The sequence below is a fragment of the Peromyscus maniculatus genome, chromosome 14 (genome assembly GCF_049852395.1).
Source record: "Peromyscus maniculatus bairdii isolate BWxNUB_F1_BW_parent chromosome 14, HU_Pman_BW_mat_3.1, whole genome shotgun sequence".
NCBI lineage: Eukaryota > Metazoa > Chordata > Mammalia > Rodentia > Cricetidae > Peromyscus > Peromyscus maniculatus.
In genome coordinates this window covers 47,197,707-47,214,933 of record NC_134865.1, presented here as the reverse complement: position 1 = coordinate 47,214,933, position 17,227 = coordinate 47,197,707, and the positions used below count along the sequence as shown (strand labels likewise).

The 17,227-nt window shown below is 39.3% G+C and overlaps 1 protein-coding gene across 1 annotated transcript in view; it reads left to right on the top strand.

The window, feature by feature from the left end:
- The window catches only part of Kcnh5 (potassium voltage-gated channel subfamily H member 5), a 300,402-nt gene that overhangs the window by 162,351 nt on the left and 120,824 nt on the right, over nt 1–17,227 (top strand). The window contains exon 8 of the mRNA XM_006973162.4: nt 15,448–15,647. Within this exon, the coding sequence (XP_006973224.1) occupies nt 15,448–15,647 (200 nt within the window). The remainder of the gene's footprint in view (nt 1–15,447; nt 15,648–17,227) is intronic.

Below are 17,227 nucleotides of genomic sequence, written 5' to 3'. Positions count from 1 at the left end.
TGTGTAGACTGAAGGAGACAGATTTCTGCAGGGATGGCCAACCTCTTGTTCTTTTAGAAGGATTAAGTGGGAATTATGGAGGCAGCTGTAAACTATGGAGTCTGGTAAATGTGGGTAGCATATTTCTTTTTCACAACATTAATGGCAGCTGTCAGGCCGAGCCACTCAACTTCTTCATGTAAATTTTCAGTCTTAACCTACTGTCAGGTTATGTCCCACCTGACAGGAGCCTGGAAGATCTTTTCCATCGAATGCTTATTGTAGATGACACTTCTGCCACAATGATGCGCCCTGTAGGATGAACTTGATATGGCTTTATTCCATACATGTCAAACCTTGGCAGTAATAATTTACTGAAAAGGTGAACACTTGGCACCAAGAGTTAGAAGAGAATAAAACATACTAGCATTGTCGCTGGTAAGAAAGAAGACTTGGAATATGTTTTACAGGGTTTCATGGGATAGGCAGGGTTTCATGGGATACATAGCCTTGAACATTAGAAAAGTGGAGACAGTTTTATCAAGTCAACACTTTGAAACCTTGAACTGTTAACCCGAAAAGTCACCATTGGTTTTACTGATCATAAACAGCTAATTACATTGCTTTATTTCTGTTGTCTGGCTCTTGTTGAGTAGGCAGAAGGCCAAAGGTTTGGGTAGGCAGAACACTCAGTTTCTCAGGACTAAAGTTCCAGCCATTTATTCTGCTTTTTCAGTTTCTGGTTGGTGAAGATTTCTTGTCACATGGGTTTGTTCTTCTAATTTGATGATGATATTTTGTCATATTGGTCTCTTGAGTATTACTCTTTATAAGAATCAAACTTGTTGAAACTTGGAGTGGGATAATATTATTCAGTCAAGGAAGTGCATGTGAAATAATATACAGCACTTCCATAACCATAGGTAAATTGATGTCAATCAGTGTGCATGGCTGTCTTAGAAAACACACACAAATCATGGAAACTATTACCTTGTCTATAATAAAAATTTGCACTTTTTCAGAAAAATCTAGAAATAAACTGGGACAATTGTCAGAATGGATTGGGAAGGCACAGGTCAGCACAAAGGAAGGTGTTACAGAGTGAGAGTGAGTAGTTCAAGAGGAGGTAGTTGATGGTTCCCAGATGTAACTGTGTTAAGCCTTGGCTGTTTTGTATCAGGATTCTGACTGCGCTCCCAGCCTCTCGAGTGCCCAGTGATTGCACCTGCTCCCTGCTGCCTGTTGCTTTGATTGTGAAGTAGTTTTCCATGGAGATCTGCAATGTTTGTTGATTTCCAATGATCAAAAAAGGTTCTCAAAACACACAAGTATGGAAAAATGGTGTCTACTGCGAGGCTCCTCAGTGCTTTTGATATGCTAATATTCATTGTGATATGCTAATGTGGATTAGGACTCTCCAAGAAAGATAATTAATATGCAATGTTAATGAAACTTATTTGATTCAGAATCCTTTTTTTTTTTTTTTTTTAAAGAGAAACATCTGTTACCATCACAGGCCATTATTATAGTGTTCCAATAGATTACAGCTTGCAGATGTTGGCTGTTTCATCAAATAAAATTCCTTACACCTTGACCAACTAATTTTGCCTTATTTAAACAGACTTTTACTTTGTCCCTTTTTTTCTTTTTTTTTCAGAATTTACTATCCATTTTAAACTCAGAGTCAGCTTAATTAATCTGCCTACAGGCTTAGCAAAGAACGAACACAGTGGTTTCAGATTCTAGAGGCTTGCTTTATATTTTGTACTCATTCATATGAATGTAAGAAGGGGCATGGGGAAGAGCACCATACTTTGGCTGGAAGAAGATGCTAGGATTCCTTTTAGGAAGTATATCAGGCATGTTGAGAGGGAGACCCAGCATCCTAATCATGTGACCATGGAGGCACTTGTGATATTGATGTCCGTGGACGGAAACAGGGAAGCTGCAGGAGTTCAGCTGTTAATTGGCATCCAGCAAATGCGCAAACTTCCAGACAGATTGCATTCCAAGGCAAGCAATGAGTAGAAAGAAGCCCACGGACATTGTCTCTTGAAATAGATAGAACCATAGGAAGAAAACTGGAATAGACTGGAACAACCTATCATGCTTGTTTATCCGGGACAGCTCCTTAATCCCATCTGCATAGGATGATTGCGAAGCTGCCTCCTTTGTTCCCCAGAAGCTGCCAGTTGGGATGATGAGTGGTGAGGACACCTCAGAGAAGGGGAGGAGAGCAGGATGAGAAGCTGTGTGCTGCAGAAGCAGAGGAGGTAGTCCTGTGTGAGAGGGAAGTTGTCAGCAGCAACTTAAAGTTAACAATGATGAGGCTGAGCCAGCATTTTAATGTGGGCCAGTTTCAATGGAAAATCAGGACAGCTCATTTAGTTTTGACCTTATTAGCCCTTTCAGGACACTTTTCCAATTTGTTGTTATTTAATGATCAGTCTTCTTATTATGTTCGTTTTTCTGATACATGGCTTATAACATTTTAAGGACTATGAGAGAACTCATAATTATAGAAATTTATAACCAGATTGCTCCAAGTATTAGTTTAAAGAATAAAGGTATGTATGTAAAATTGTATAGCTATGTATTCCCCTGTAACGATTAGCATTGTGTTTACACATAGCAAGCATGCAGTGACTGTGAGTTTCAATGCTAATTAATTTCCTACCTATTGGCTCTTGCAAAAAGACTTAAATATATTGTAACATCTCTAAAACCCCATTTAGAAAAGTTTAGTCATGTACATGTAATTTAATGTCTGTGTTCACACAAACTAGTTATGTATTTCTCAAGAAAATGTACTGTTGTTGTGCTGATTGCTTTCATTAATAATCTACTATGGTGAAGACGATTGATGCTATCCTTGGGTATTATACAGAAGATGGATGATGCTGAGCCTGCTTGAAGAGTTTAGAGAATAAATTGACTCATGAATTATGTTTCTTTTCTGATAGAGTATTTGTTAGGTGGTCTATGAGATCTTAATTGCAGTAAGATTATTTGTGCACTGTGTCCAGCAACTGGAGAGATATAATTATGCCTTATTATCTATACATGGAGAGGAAAAGCCTTACACCTCCTTTTTTAATATAGCCAGGCTAAATTGATTTTTATTCATTTATTCATTAGGCAAAACAATGACTTGAGTAGAAAAGAAGGTAAGAGCATAGTTTCTTGTTTCCAGGAGCTGAGTCAGTGTAGGGAAGCAATACTGTATTTCAGAGGAAAATACAAAGTCCTGAGTCTGGTAGATAGAGACCTCTCCTTACTGTGTAGACAATGTATACAGGTTTGCTCAGGCTACCTTTATTTCGTAGCCTATGAGGGTACACTAAAGATTTTTAAAGGAAAAAGAAGCAGATATGATTGTTTTGGACTTCTTTGGTTATATACAGAGTGTACTAACAACTAACCAAAGAGAATGAACAGCTAGGAAGCCATTGTGGTAATCATGGGACCATAAGATCCTGGAGGATAATAGAAAGGATGCTATGAGCACAAATTCTAAATGGTCTTGTAATAAAACATCTGGAGCCAGATATTGGGGTAAATGCTGAAAGATCAGAGAGACAAAGGAACCAAGCCACAGCAACCTCTTACCTTTAGGACCCCTCAGCCTGAAAAGGCTTTAGTTCTTGTCTCCTCACACCTTATATACCTTTCTCCACCCAGCCATATCACTTCATATCTCAACCTCTCTAGTGCTGGGATTAAAGGCATGTGTGCTTCCCAAGCAAAGGTATGAGATCTAAAGTGCTGGCTCTGTTTCTCTCCTAGACTGAGTCAATCTCATGTAGTCCAGGGTGACTTTGAACTCAGATCCAGACAGATCTCTGCCTCTTGAGTGCTAGGCTTAAAGGTGTGTGCCACCACTGCCTGGCCTCTGTTTATCTAGTGGCTTGTTCTGCCCTCTGATCTTCTGGCAAATTTAATTAGGGTAAACAATATATCACCACACATAAGGGATGTTCTGATAGAAGAATAAAACCTCAAGAATATTAACAAATGGCAAGAGAAGTGGAAGTGTACCCAAAGATGTGGCTGTGTCCTTGATCTAGGCCAGTGGGTCACCACCCCTTTGGAGGTTGAATAACCCTCTTACTGGGGTCACCGAAGACCACTGGAAAACACAGCTATTTACATTACAGTTCATGACAGTATCAAAATAACAGTTATGAAGTAGCAATGAAAATAATGTAACGGTTGGCAGTCACCACAACTATATTAAGTGGTTGCAGCATTAAGAGGGTTGAGAGCCGCTGACCTAGGTGGTTACACCTAGGCTCATATGTGGAAGCCGTGACGTGTCTGTCTTCCACCACGTTAAAATTCTGTAGGTTTCATATATTGAGTAAATGTTCACAGAATGGAATTTTAGAATAACCCACCTGCCTCCCCAACGTCAACATGGAGGTCTTCACTTCACACATCCCAAATGCTGTTCATCTGCTCTGAAGACTTGAAGGGTTTGTAACTTTTCAGTTAGAAGTGAAGCAGGAGAAATGATGATGGTGTGATGGCTCTCTGAACTTGGGCTGGTCCGCTATCCCACCACCCCAGTGCTATAATAAAGGAAGTCACTGGTCAAACATGTGCTTACATATTCCTGAGTTCAATGGCCCAGCCTTGTGCCTGACACATGGCGGGACTGTCTTTATAACCCATATGTAGCTTGGAAACTGGGTTATGATGAAAGGTCTCTGAATACAGTGATTTAATAATTCAGAATATGAAAGTGAAGTGGGACACTATAAGTGACTTTATTTTTCCTGTTCCTTAGTTTGTCCTCCAAGATTAATTATAAAAGCCATTATATCACAAGCGTATATAGCTAATTTTCTTGAGAATTCATTGAAAATATAAACCAATCCTGCTTAGTGTTACTATGTACCCTAAAGGATAAATTGTCTTTCTCAGCGTAAGTGAGGTGAACTATAATTTTCCTTTTGTTTACAAAGCTATTAGTTAGCCCAACTTCCTTTTCAGTGGTAGTAGATGGCTGATTTTTGAAAGTGGTAATCATAACAGACATAAGATTTCCTGTGTCACATCCCAGCTCAGTGAGGTCCTCACGGCATCTCCTGGCATGTATCATTTAAGGGATGTAGCCTGTTTCTGGTTCATCTGCATTCTAGTTCCTGAGAACTCTTCTTTGAGAACTGCTGTTCATGCAGGAGAACTCTGAGCCCTGTCAAGGATGTAACTGACAGTGGCATTTGTGGTTTTCTGTGGAGCAGAAGGATTAATTGCATTCAGTACCAGTCATAAAGTTGATATGAATGCTGAGTTGCACAGCTGTTGAGGCTGAAGCTCTGATCAAGCTCAGGCTTGGGTCAGATTTACTTCCCAAAGCTGTTCCCCTATACTTACAATGAGAATAAAATAAAGACTTCTGGAGATGGTGTGGATTCCTAGAGACACTGTGCATAAAGCCCACAGTAAACACAGCAAAGGCTTTCATCACTGTTGTAAAGGTCAGGTTTCTTAGTGCTCATTCTATTACTTGGATTCCATTTAACTGCTCTCTAACAGTACCTACGGTCTGTACCTAGAATGCAATTATAAACATGGTGCCTGCTCATTATAAAAATCCGAAAACACAGAAAACATTCCCAAGTTTTTAAAAACTTCAAATTCTTTAAAAGAGAACCACAACAGATCCTATGGCCTCAATAACAACTGCCCAGATGTTCACAGTGGCCAAGAGTTTATCAACATCCTGTAGTCACTGTTCTAAGTGCAGCTTTAAACCACTTTCTCCCATGCATCCAGCAATGTGTATTAAAAATAAAGACAAGAAGGGTATTTATTTGACCAACACATACCAATTAATACAAATAAGAGTGAGATATACTAATCAGTGTAGCAGATGCAGTGAGAAGATCTCAGAGTAAGAAGTACACAAAAGAGAGGGAAGGGGTAAGAGTCTGGAAAAAGAAACAGCGAGAGGTTTCTGAAGATAACACACTTTTTTTATTTTTATGTTTATTTATTTTTGTGTGCATCTGTATGTGTGAGTATTCATGCAGGTGCAGGGGTATGAGCAGGTGTGAGTAAATGTGTATGCATAATTGTGGAGGTCAGAAGACAGCAACTAGCATAGTTCCCAGGAACTTCATCCACCTCTTTGGAGACAGGGAATCTCACTGGGCTAGAGCTCGCTGATTAGACTGGACTGCCAAGTGAGCTCCAAGTAGTACCCTGTATGTACTCCTCTCCCCTCATTGATGGCATTATGATCTCACATCACTATATCCAGCAAGTTTCCATAAATCCTGGGCAACAAACTCCAGTCTATATGCTTGCAAAGTGATTACTTTATTGATTGAAAACTCCACACACTCGTTTAATAATATGCAATTTTAATTTCCAGTTTTCTTTGTCTTCCTGACAATTGATACATCTAGGGATTATTTGCATATGTAACCCTTGAGAAAGGAATCTGAACTGATGAGACCAATATTAATTATTCAGCTATTCAGCTAGGTTTTTTTTTTTTTTTTTTTTTCGAGACAGGGTTTCTCTGTGTAGCTTTGCGCCTTTCCTGGGACTCACTTGGTAGCCCAGGCTGGCCTCGACCACAGAGATCCGCCTGCCTCTGCCTCCCGAGTGCTGGCATTAAAGGCGTGCGCCACCACCGTCTGGCTCAGCTAGTTTTTTTTAACCAGTAAAGACTATATATAACTGTATAATCAAATGACATATACTAATTTTTTAGAAATCTACATGTATTGTGATGGATTTGAGAGAATGAAGAAAATGGGTTTACTTGGCCTAAAAAAATCACAGGAGAAAGATAAGTGATCTTGGTACTTCATTTTACTTTATTTGATTTCTTAAAATTCTTGTTTTTAATTACAATCTTGTTTTTTTCTCCACTCTTTTCTAACTTACTCTTCCTTCCATTTTTGACATAACATTATAAATGATAAATGTAGGATTACAACTTTATTCTTAACTTTAAAACAATCTCAATGATACAGAGACCAATGCCAATTACAAGGCTATTTTGGTGAAGTTCATTGTTGTGATACACATAAGATCCACTCTAGGCTAGTGAAATCTCTCCAACATTAGGCTAAAATTTGATATGTGATGAAAATGATCTCTCTTCTGTCTTGCTTTCTCTTACAAGCTGACTGTTCATTCTAATAGTTTACCAATCAGCTTGCATCACCTCATTGGATTCTTCTTTCAGAATTCCAGTATCTCTGAGAGGGGTAGTGTTTTAAATAATTTTCAATAGTCAGCACTTAACGCAAAATATTTGAGATTCACTTATAAAAGACATGTGACACAGGGCAGATGTTGGCTGGAATAAAGCATGGACTAAATGAAGTCAAGAAAAAGAAAATGCCTGGCTCATACATGAATGCCTGGAGGGGCCCTGTACAAATTGCAAAAGAAGATCCAAGGAAAAACAGGAACCTTTAGAAGATAAATGGGAGGAGAGTCACTCCGGCACCAGATGCCAGGTTCTGAGGACCAATCTTTTTGCTTTAGATCAACTGGAGCCAGGGCAAATGCACTAACAAGCTGTACAGGTAACCACACATTGATGGGACTCATTCCTGTCACTGCTGAAATATTGTCAATAAAGGTGGACTTCATTGAACTCAATAGAAAGCAAAAGGTGGTTAAATCACTTATGTGACCCCACAGATTGTCAGAATTGCATTTCCATGTCAGTATATTAGATAGCTCTGTCTAAGGTCAATGGTCACACACTAAGAATCATATACAAAAGATAATTAGAAAAAAAAAGGTCAGGATTGAATTTTGTTGTGAATAGGCACAAAAGAGTACACAAAGAAATGATTGTTAATGAGAACATAGTAGGTATAGCTTGACCTGAGAACAAATAAAATAGAATGAATGAGGAACATATTTGTTCAGAACCTTCCTCAACATTACTTTATCTCCTGTCAGTAGCAACTCACTAGTGGAGGCCTCTACAGTTAATTACCTGGATATAGATTTTGTTTGCTCTATGAATTATTCAATTCTGGGAAATAAACTACAGATCCTTCATATACTTTGAATGGTTATAAGTTTCCTTGTGGACTTTTGTAAACTATATATTAAAGAACATGTAATCTTTCTTTCAAAAATGTGATTTGAGGTATTTAGATTAGTATTTAGCTATGGGAAATTGTGTATGCTACTTGAAGGTGATAATCTCTTTTTTATTGGCATATTCCAAATACATGGATTTTTTTGAGATTTATAATATAAATTACATTTCCCCCTTCCTCTTTCTCTCTCCAAACCCTTTCATTTACCCTCCTCACTCTCCTTCAAATTCATGGCCTGTTTTTTTTATTAATTGTTGTTGCATGCATATATGTCTACATATACCCAATAGATATGATACATCTACAGAAAATTCCTGCACCTAAGCCTCAGAAAACACGGTGAAAGAGGATGTGGGAAGATTGTAAGAGCCAGAGGATAGGGGAGTTTGCTATGATATTGTGTGTCTCAGAAGCCACACCCATAGAGTCTAATCAGCATGGCTGCCCAAATGTGAGCAGATCAAGGATGACATCAATGGACCTTCCAAACTGGATGGGGGAAAGCACATGAGGCCTCAAGGCTACATAAAGAACTAAAGACAACCAACCAGTCAAAACTGGGAGCAGGAGAGGTGATCTTCTCCAGGGAAGTGTACACCAAATTGTTGTCCAGTATCAAATGGACAGCCCTGAAAACATGTCTCTTTTTAAAACTTTAGTCTTAGTGGCTAAATAGTCCTAGTGGCTGGCATACAATCTGTATCCTATAAAAAAATACATTAAATCAGACAGCTCTTTAATACTGATATTTATGATTATTTGTAGTAGCAGCATAAATCTTCAAAATATTTGTATGAATTCTTTGAGAATTTCATACACTTTATTTTGATCGTCCTCTCTCCCAACCCCTTCCCTAGATCCACCCAACCTGTATCTGTTTTTTAAAACATTAAGAGCTCACTTACGCCTTCATAAGAATAGATGCTTTCAATTTCAGCACATAAAACCACATAATAATGTTAAAAATATTTATTCCTGAATTCTCTCTGGCATGATGACATGTAGCACAAGAGTCTCTCTCTCTCCCCTCCTGTCCCAGGGTCCTCTCCCACTGAGAACTACTCTGCTTTATTATGGTTTAAACGATTATACTTGCATAGCTAATCAAACTTAGTGGCTTTAAAAAAGAACTACAGTTGATTATGTCACGAATCTGTGACTTATGGAAGGCTTGGGGGACATGAATTATTTCCACTTCACTTGGCTGGAATGATTTGACTGGGCCTGGGAAAGCCATCCTTTAATTGGCTCAGCCAAACAGCCGGTAAGCTGATGCTGTACACTGTGTGCTATGCATACAACCACAGCTCAGTGGAGCCTCACCTTTCATACCCTGAAGACACTGAGAAGAGAACTGGTGGTTGCATATAATCTTGAATGCGATCAGAAAGTCCTGTTCATATCAATATTTAAAATCACTTAGTCTAAGGTCAAGACTGTGGGCCAGGGTTATTTATTCCTCCCCATGAAAATGTATCTAGAACCTTTGGCTTCCTCATGAGATGGAAACTAAATTTTCAAGGAATATGTTCAAACAATGAAGAATTGGGGTTTTCTAGTTTCTTAAAGCTTAAGCCTAGATGTTACTGTGCAACCACAGCCAACATATTCCATTGGGGTAGGCCAAGACTTAAGGGGAAAGGGATTCTGCCTCTTGATGACAGGGCTATACAAGTATTTATCACCATCCTTAATCATTAATAATGTTCTTTACAGTAATTATTTTGCAATGGATAAAGGAAAACTAAGACTTTGCATAAGACATTTACTGGTGTGTGTGCCAAGATCACTATGCCCAAAGCTTACCAAACTAGCAGCTGTATTATGTCAAAAACGCCATAAAAAATCTTATAAAGAGAGACTTCTGAAGTTGTCACACATTATCCTTGTCATTATTGGTATGTGATTGACTACTTCCACTCAGAGAGTAAAACTGTGATGTATCTCTACACAGCTAGCCATTTCCATCATGAACGTTTATGTTTACTAAGTAGCAATGGGGCTTTCCAATGTATTTGTTCTCTTAATGTGACCAGGGCATACAGAACTTTAAAAAATATTTCATTACAACACCTGTCTTAGTAATATGTAGTTCATGAACACCATTGTGTCATCAATAATAGGTTTTTATATAAAAATGTTTGAAGCACTGCTTTTTTGGTGGTGTTGTTGTTTTGTTTTTTTGGGTTTTTTTTTTTTGGCATAGAATTTACCAGGAAAATATCGAACACCAACTATTTCCCAGGAACTGTGTGTTTTGGGGGGAAATATAGTAGTGGGCATAAAAGAAAAGGTCCTGTGCACTTAGAATTTGCCTCCCTAGTGTGGAAGATGAACAATTAACAATGAGCACACGAATATAAGTTAAAGCAGAGATAATTATGCTTTATGTCAGGCATCTGGAGGATGTTGGTGGAAGGGAACATTTAGTTGGTGTGGTCAGGAAAGACCCCTGAGAGGAATGGAGCTTTAAGCAGAGACCTGAGTGAAGGGTAGAGATTGCTGTAGAAAGGGAAGATGCTTAGTGGACTGGAAAGGATGAAGCCCGTGGTCATTTGTGGTGAACAGCACACAGTTGGGTATCGATTAGCATCCATTCAGTTCCTTTGCATATATTTCTCAGGGGAATTTAATGCATTTATATTTCATATAATAATTAAGTAATATCTTGCTTCTGCCATTTTGTGACGGGCTCTTAGTTTATCTAGTTTCTTTCTCCCTCTTTCTTAGTCTTCTCTACAGGGCTTGGGTGATTTTTTTTCCAAGAGTCTGTTTTGATTCCTTGATTATTGTTATTTGTCTATGTTACTGATTTTTGCTTTGTGGTTACAGGGGGACTTAAGAAAAACATTATTGGATTAAAGGAAGGCATTTTAAAATGCAAGTGGCTTAAACTTAAAATGGATCAAGTAACAAGAGGATAAGGGAGATAGATAGATGATAGATAGATAGAGACACTATATATATATATATATATATATATATATATATATATATATATATATATATATATATTCATCTGTCCCCATATTTTGAGTTTTGATGTCCTGTTATACATCTTTCTAGATTGCCTACTTCAACATGCTAATGTAGTTATTGATTTTGATTGTTCTGTTTTTTGTTTGAATACTAGACATGCATGGTCTGTGCACCATGATTACTGTGTGTTAGGGTGCCCTGAATTTATGTAGTTCCTCTTATTATAAATGAATTTTAAATGTCCATCACTTCCTTGTGGTTAGCAGTTTCTCTATCCACTTAAAATACTTGGTATTTTTTCTTTTGCGAGGACAGGTAAGGTAGTGATAATTTTTCAGCTTCTGTTTGTTTGAGGATCTCTTTATCTCTGAACCACAGCTTTGCTGGGTAGAGTATCCTTGATTGATAGTTTTCCTCTCGAATGTGACAGTCTCATTCTACTACCGCCTTCTTGCCTATAGGGTTTACACTGAGAGAAGGTAATTGGAACATGTCTGTCTGTCTGTCTGTGCATATGTGTGTATGTGTTTGTTCATATGTGTGTATGTGCATTATGTCCATACGTGTGTGTGTGTGTGTGTGTGTGTGTGTGTATGTGTGTTGCTCTCTTGCTTTCTCAATAACCTCTTTGTATTTAACTTCTAAGAGTTGATTATGTTATGATTTGGGATAGATTTCATTGAGCTGAATCGATCATGATGGCCCTTGGAACCAATTATGGTGACATCGACCTTCATGTACCTGTATTGTAGTGTCTTTTCAATTTTGGGCTTGGGCAGTTTTCTGTTGTTATTTCTTTGACTATGCTTCTTCTCTCTGTAACGATCTGCAGACTCTCTTGAATCCCACACCCCAAGTGTCTGCTCTTGTAATGCTGTCCCAAAGTTGCTGAACTTTCTCTGCTCTCCATTCTTTCTCCTTTACTCTCCTCGGATAGTCTTGTGCTAGCCTACTAGTGATCTATTCTATTAGAGAGATTGATCTGCTTATAGTTTGTGTGCTTTCAGTTCAAGGCCTACTGATGTTAGTGTTTAAGTTTCTACAGTCCTCTCAGGTTTCTCTGATAAAATATTGAGTTTTTTCTCTATGTTTCTTTGAAGTTTGTTCAATTTCCTTAAATGTTTTTAAAGATTCCCGTGCTGTGTATAGATTGATTAGTTTATGGTCCGTTATTGGCACATGATTTTGTCCATTATTGTCAGTTGATGATGTGGCTCCGTTATTGCCTGTCTCGGGAATTCTCAGCAGCTGCTTTGTGGCTACAGCCCTTTCGGCAGTGGATGAAAACTCAAGTTCAGGTTTGTCACAAGTCCACACTGGAGCACTGCCACTGTTTCGATACTGTGAGGTGCTTAAAGCCCCTGATTCTTTTTTTTTTTTTTTTCCCGAGTCAGGGTTTTTCTGTGTAGCTTTGGAGCCTGTCCTGGAACTCACTCTGTAGCCCAGACTGGTCTCAAACTCACAGAGATCCGCCTGCCTCTGCCTCCCAAGTGCTGAGATTAAAGGCGTGTGCCACCACCACCCAGCTTGCCCCTGATTCTTATGGATCCCTCGTTAGCATGTTGTTGGGCAGTTGTAACTCTCCCTATGGTTGGAGTGAGACCATATACCTCATCTACAGTTACTGCTGTGTAGTCCGAAGCCCAGGATTGAAGGACTATTCATGAGCTCCCAGGAGCCATCAATACTTCTGTACTATTGCACCACAAGTCCAAGCTCTTCTGGGCTCAGCTCCACGCAGTCTAGAATCACCGCCCATGCTACTATTGCAGTCTGCAATCCTGCCACTTACCCAGAGGTAATGTCCAAAGTACAGATGTGTTCCACGGGGACATCAGGTCTCTGGCTGGCAGCAGGACAGGTCCAGCAGTCCTGCCTGTGGGGCATTGGCCTTGGTGTGGAAACTTGGGATCTGATAGGCACAGTACTGGGTTTTACTATGTGGGCAGAATTCCGCTGCTGTCTTGTACTTACCTGCTCCCCCCTTTGCAATAGGGACAACATTCCTCTCCACTGTGTTCAGCTGGGACAGTCCACTGCATGACTCCAGATGGGGCTGGAGCCCTGAATTTCAGAAGGACTAGGTTTTACAGTGCCAGGCCTAGTATTAGGTTAAAAATCTAAGGCCTAAACTTAATTGTTTCCTCTGCAGAAGAGGAGAAATATCTTAGAGTACTGCCTGAAGTTACGGGGCTAGCCTGGGAACATTGTTTCTTTCTGCAGTTTTCAGTGCTCTCTTACTATGCTAAAACCTGCTGCAATGCTGCAATGGTCTCCCTCTGTCTCTGTCTCTCTGTCTGTCTCTGTCTCTGTCTCTCTCTCTCTCTCTCTCTCTCTCTCTCTCTCTCTCTCTCTCTCTCTCTCGGTTTCCTCAGCTCTTGCAAATGTGTGAAAAGCTGTTGAACTTCGTGTTTCTGTGGGAGACATGACTTGCTCTAACTATGCTCTGCCTCTGTGTGGAAGGCAGCAATAAGATGTTTGGCAAATGCAGCCTGTTACAAGCATATTAGGGAGCCAGTCTAATTAAACTGTGACTAATAGGTAGTCCTGTGATATTGACTGACAATTTATAAAAACTGGGAACTATTACAGAATACAATTAGTGCACTGTCTCATCAATGTGTAATTATTCATTGTTTTAAGAAAGTCACTCTGCTTGTTTCTTTTCTGAAAACATATACTTGCATATTTTTGAATGTTATTCTCTATTAAACTTGTTCATATTGTTGCTGTTTATGTTAAGAGCAACAGTGATGTGATGGAAAGGCCATGTCTGTGATTATTTTGATTATTTTTCTTTGTGTGTGTGTGTGTGGGATGCCTTTAAATAAGATTACTCAAAGCTTTAAAGACCCAGTTTAGAAATGCAAACACTATATTTCTACCAAATTTTAATTAAATAGTACCTATTTAAAACAATTGTCCCGCTCTGGTATCCAAATCTCTAAATGACAACGGAAAAAGTAAAAACACAGAAATGTTTATAAAAATAACAGCTTTCTGTTGTGGAATTACAATTCGTTATACTCAGAGGAGAACAACAGCTTTCAGAGAAACAAATATTTCCCCCCAAATATAGACGGGATCTTAAGTTGCTTTACTAACTGGATTTTACATCATTTGTACCCAAGAGGATTTGGCTGGTGAAACTGCAAAGGGAGATAGCTTATGTTTTTCTCTCAAGGATATCTTTTTTTTTTTTTTTTCCCAAATGCTTGGAAGATGGCAGGTGGAACTGGTCTCTGCTGATAACACATATTTGTAATTCCTGCAGTTACTACATGGTGTTTCCTGAAAATCAGGGTACAGCCCCACCCCTTTTCCACAGCGCTTCCTGATACTGAAAGAATTAAAGAAAGTGACGGGGAGGAGGTGATGTAGGATAAGACCGTGGATCTATGTTCAGTTGGGGGTTGAACTAAATGATTTTTACAAAGTTTTCCCCCAGCAGGTCTTTACTTTACGTTCAGACCCAGGCACCACTGGTTTCCATTCATGGTACCCTGCAGATAAACCACAGTGGTCACAAGCCATCTGTGCTCTTAACAATGATGGGCTCAAAACATTTCCACTTCCTTCTCTACTGACACGAGCTTAATGACTCCAAGCAATCTGACGGCTTCCGTCCAGCTTTTATTTCCATCCCAGCTTACCTCCACAAGGTTCTGCAAGTGGAGCACTTTAATCTGCCTCCGCCCCCTGCGTTTCTGATGTTCGGTCAAAAATATTTATAACCCAAGAAGTATTCCAAAAGCTCGAAGGAGTAAGCTGTGAGAGGAGCATGCGTTTCCAAGTGAGATCACCAATCCCTGGCAAATGATGACTTGATGAGCCTTCTTATCAGAGGGTGGGGCTAGAGGGGAAAAGGACAGAAATGCTGGGGGCTGGTGAGATGGCTCAGTGAATCCGGTGCTTGCTGCAGAAGTCTGGTGACTTGAGTTCCATCCCCAGAGTCAATGTAGAGGTGAAAAGAGAGAAGAAATGCCACACAGTTGTTCTCTGACCTCTATATATATGGTTGCACACAACAACAACAACAACACACACACACACACACACACACACACCACAGGCACACACAAGAGTATAATAATGAGCAAATTTAATAGGGCTAGAAAATTTAGCAAATTTATAACTTTGTGTCGTCGGACTCTGAAATATTCACACCACTTCCATGGAGCTCCAGGCTGTTTGACATGGTGATGCTCACTGAGTTCACAACTCTTGTTCTGTGATAATCTTTCTAGAGATCCCTCAAGGTGCCAAGCAGTCTAGTCAGGACTTCATATGTGTTAACCTCTGGAAGCTAATCAAGATATTTCTGTCACATTGTTTACTGATTTAGACAATTTAATTTTTTTCACTTGGGATATCTATTTTATTTTTATCATTTCTTTTATTTCAGCTCTTCTTTATGCAACTATTTTTGGAAATGTTACCACAATTTTCCAGCAAATGTATGCCAACACCAACCGTTACCACGAGATGCTGAATAATGTTCGAGATTTCCTGAAATTATATCAGGTCCCAAAAGGTCTTAGTGAACGAGTCATGGATTATATTGTCTCAACATGGTCAATGTCAAAAGGCATCGACACGGAGAAGGTATAGTTGTTTGTTACTGTTATTATTTTTATTGTTGTTGTTAATCATCTGCTTAGCAGGATATTTAGATGCATGTACATTTCCCACTCATATTTCCCTTATGTGATTGCTTTATAGATGTTACTATAACTTTTCCAAGTGACATTTCAATCAATCATCTTTATTGAGTGCTTAGAAGGTGCAGAGCACCCAACCATTAGCAATCAATTAGTACCAGTCATGATATTCAATTGAGAAAATTCAGTTTCTGAAAACAGCTCATTACTACATTTCCTCATGACACTCTCATTACCACTTAATAATTTTCTGTTAAACTCTCAGAGCATTCTCCTATGAGATCATATTCTCAATTTTTCCTTTGACTTGTTGTCCATTTAAAAATTACAAGAGATTGGAGAGATGGCTCAGCAGTTGAGAGAGCTTGCTGCTCTTGCTGATGACTGGAATTATGTTCCTAGTACCTCACAGCCACCTATAAATTCTGCTGCAGGGGATCAGACGCCCTCTTCTGGTCTCTGTGGTTACCTGCACACACACACACACACACACACACACACACACACACACACACACACACACACACACAGACATTTTAAAAAGTATATTTTTTAAAAGGAAAAAAAAAACAAATGAAACGTCCCTGTTGTAAGTGAAGAAATTTATATTGTCTTCTAGCATATCTTTCTCTTAAATGTTTCTTTATCAAATGCATTATAAAGTAACTTGTAATTCTTAATCGTTCTTTGATCTCTCATACATGTAGTAGAGACATATCTCCTTTCCAGTTATTCCCATGTCTCATCTCATGTCTTTTTAAGGGAACATCTTTTTAATTCTCCCACCTATTTTGTACTTGGGCAAAGAAGGACCTATAAAAGACAATTAAATTCTTCTCACTTTCCTACACCATCTGATTCATGTAACTTGTAAGAGATGGTAAGTAGAGTTGGCATACAGGAAGTGAAAGCAATCCTGAGTCATTTCACTTTCAGCACCAGAGAGGTCTGTTCTTTGCAGAGCGTCTACTTTTAACACCTGACAGTCAAATTGCAAAATACCTTCCTGGCCATTTCCAGGTGGTGTGTGTTTTCAACCAGTGCTCATGTGTGTGTGTGTGTGTGTGTGTGTGTGTGTGTGTGTGTGTGTGTGTGTGTGTGTGTGTTTGAGGGGGGGAGGGAGAGGGAGGGAGAGGAGAGGAAGAGGAAAAGGGAGGGAGGGAGGGAGGGAGGGAGGAAGGAGAGAGAGAGAGAGAGAGAGAGAGAGAGAGAGAGAGAGAGAGAGAGAACTACTCTATAAGTATTTTTCAATGCAATGGGGAAAGTATAAATAATAAATGAAATTTCCTACAGTAGCAAGGAAGTTTCAGGCCAGCGCAGATATTGTGGGGACCAGATTATTGAGGGGAGGTGTGAAGAATGATTGTGAAGTGTAAAGGAGTGTGAGTGTGTGTGTGTGTGTGTGTGTGTGTGTGTGTGTGAGAGAGAGAGAGAGAGAGAGAGAGAGAGAGAGAGAGAGAGAGAGAGAGAGAGATGCTAGAGTAGTTGCATGGAGGAATTATGAAAGAGTGAGATGTACCTTCT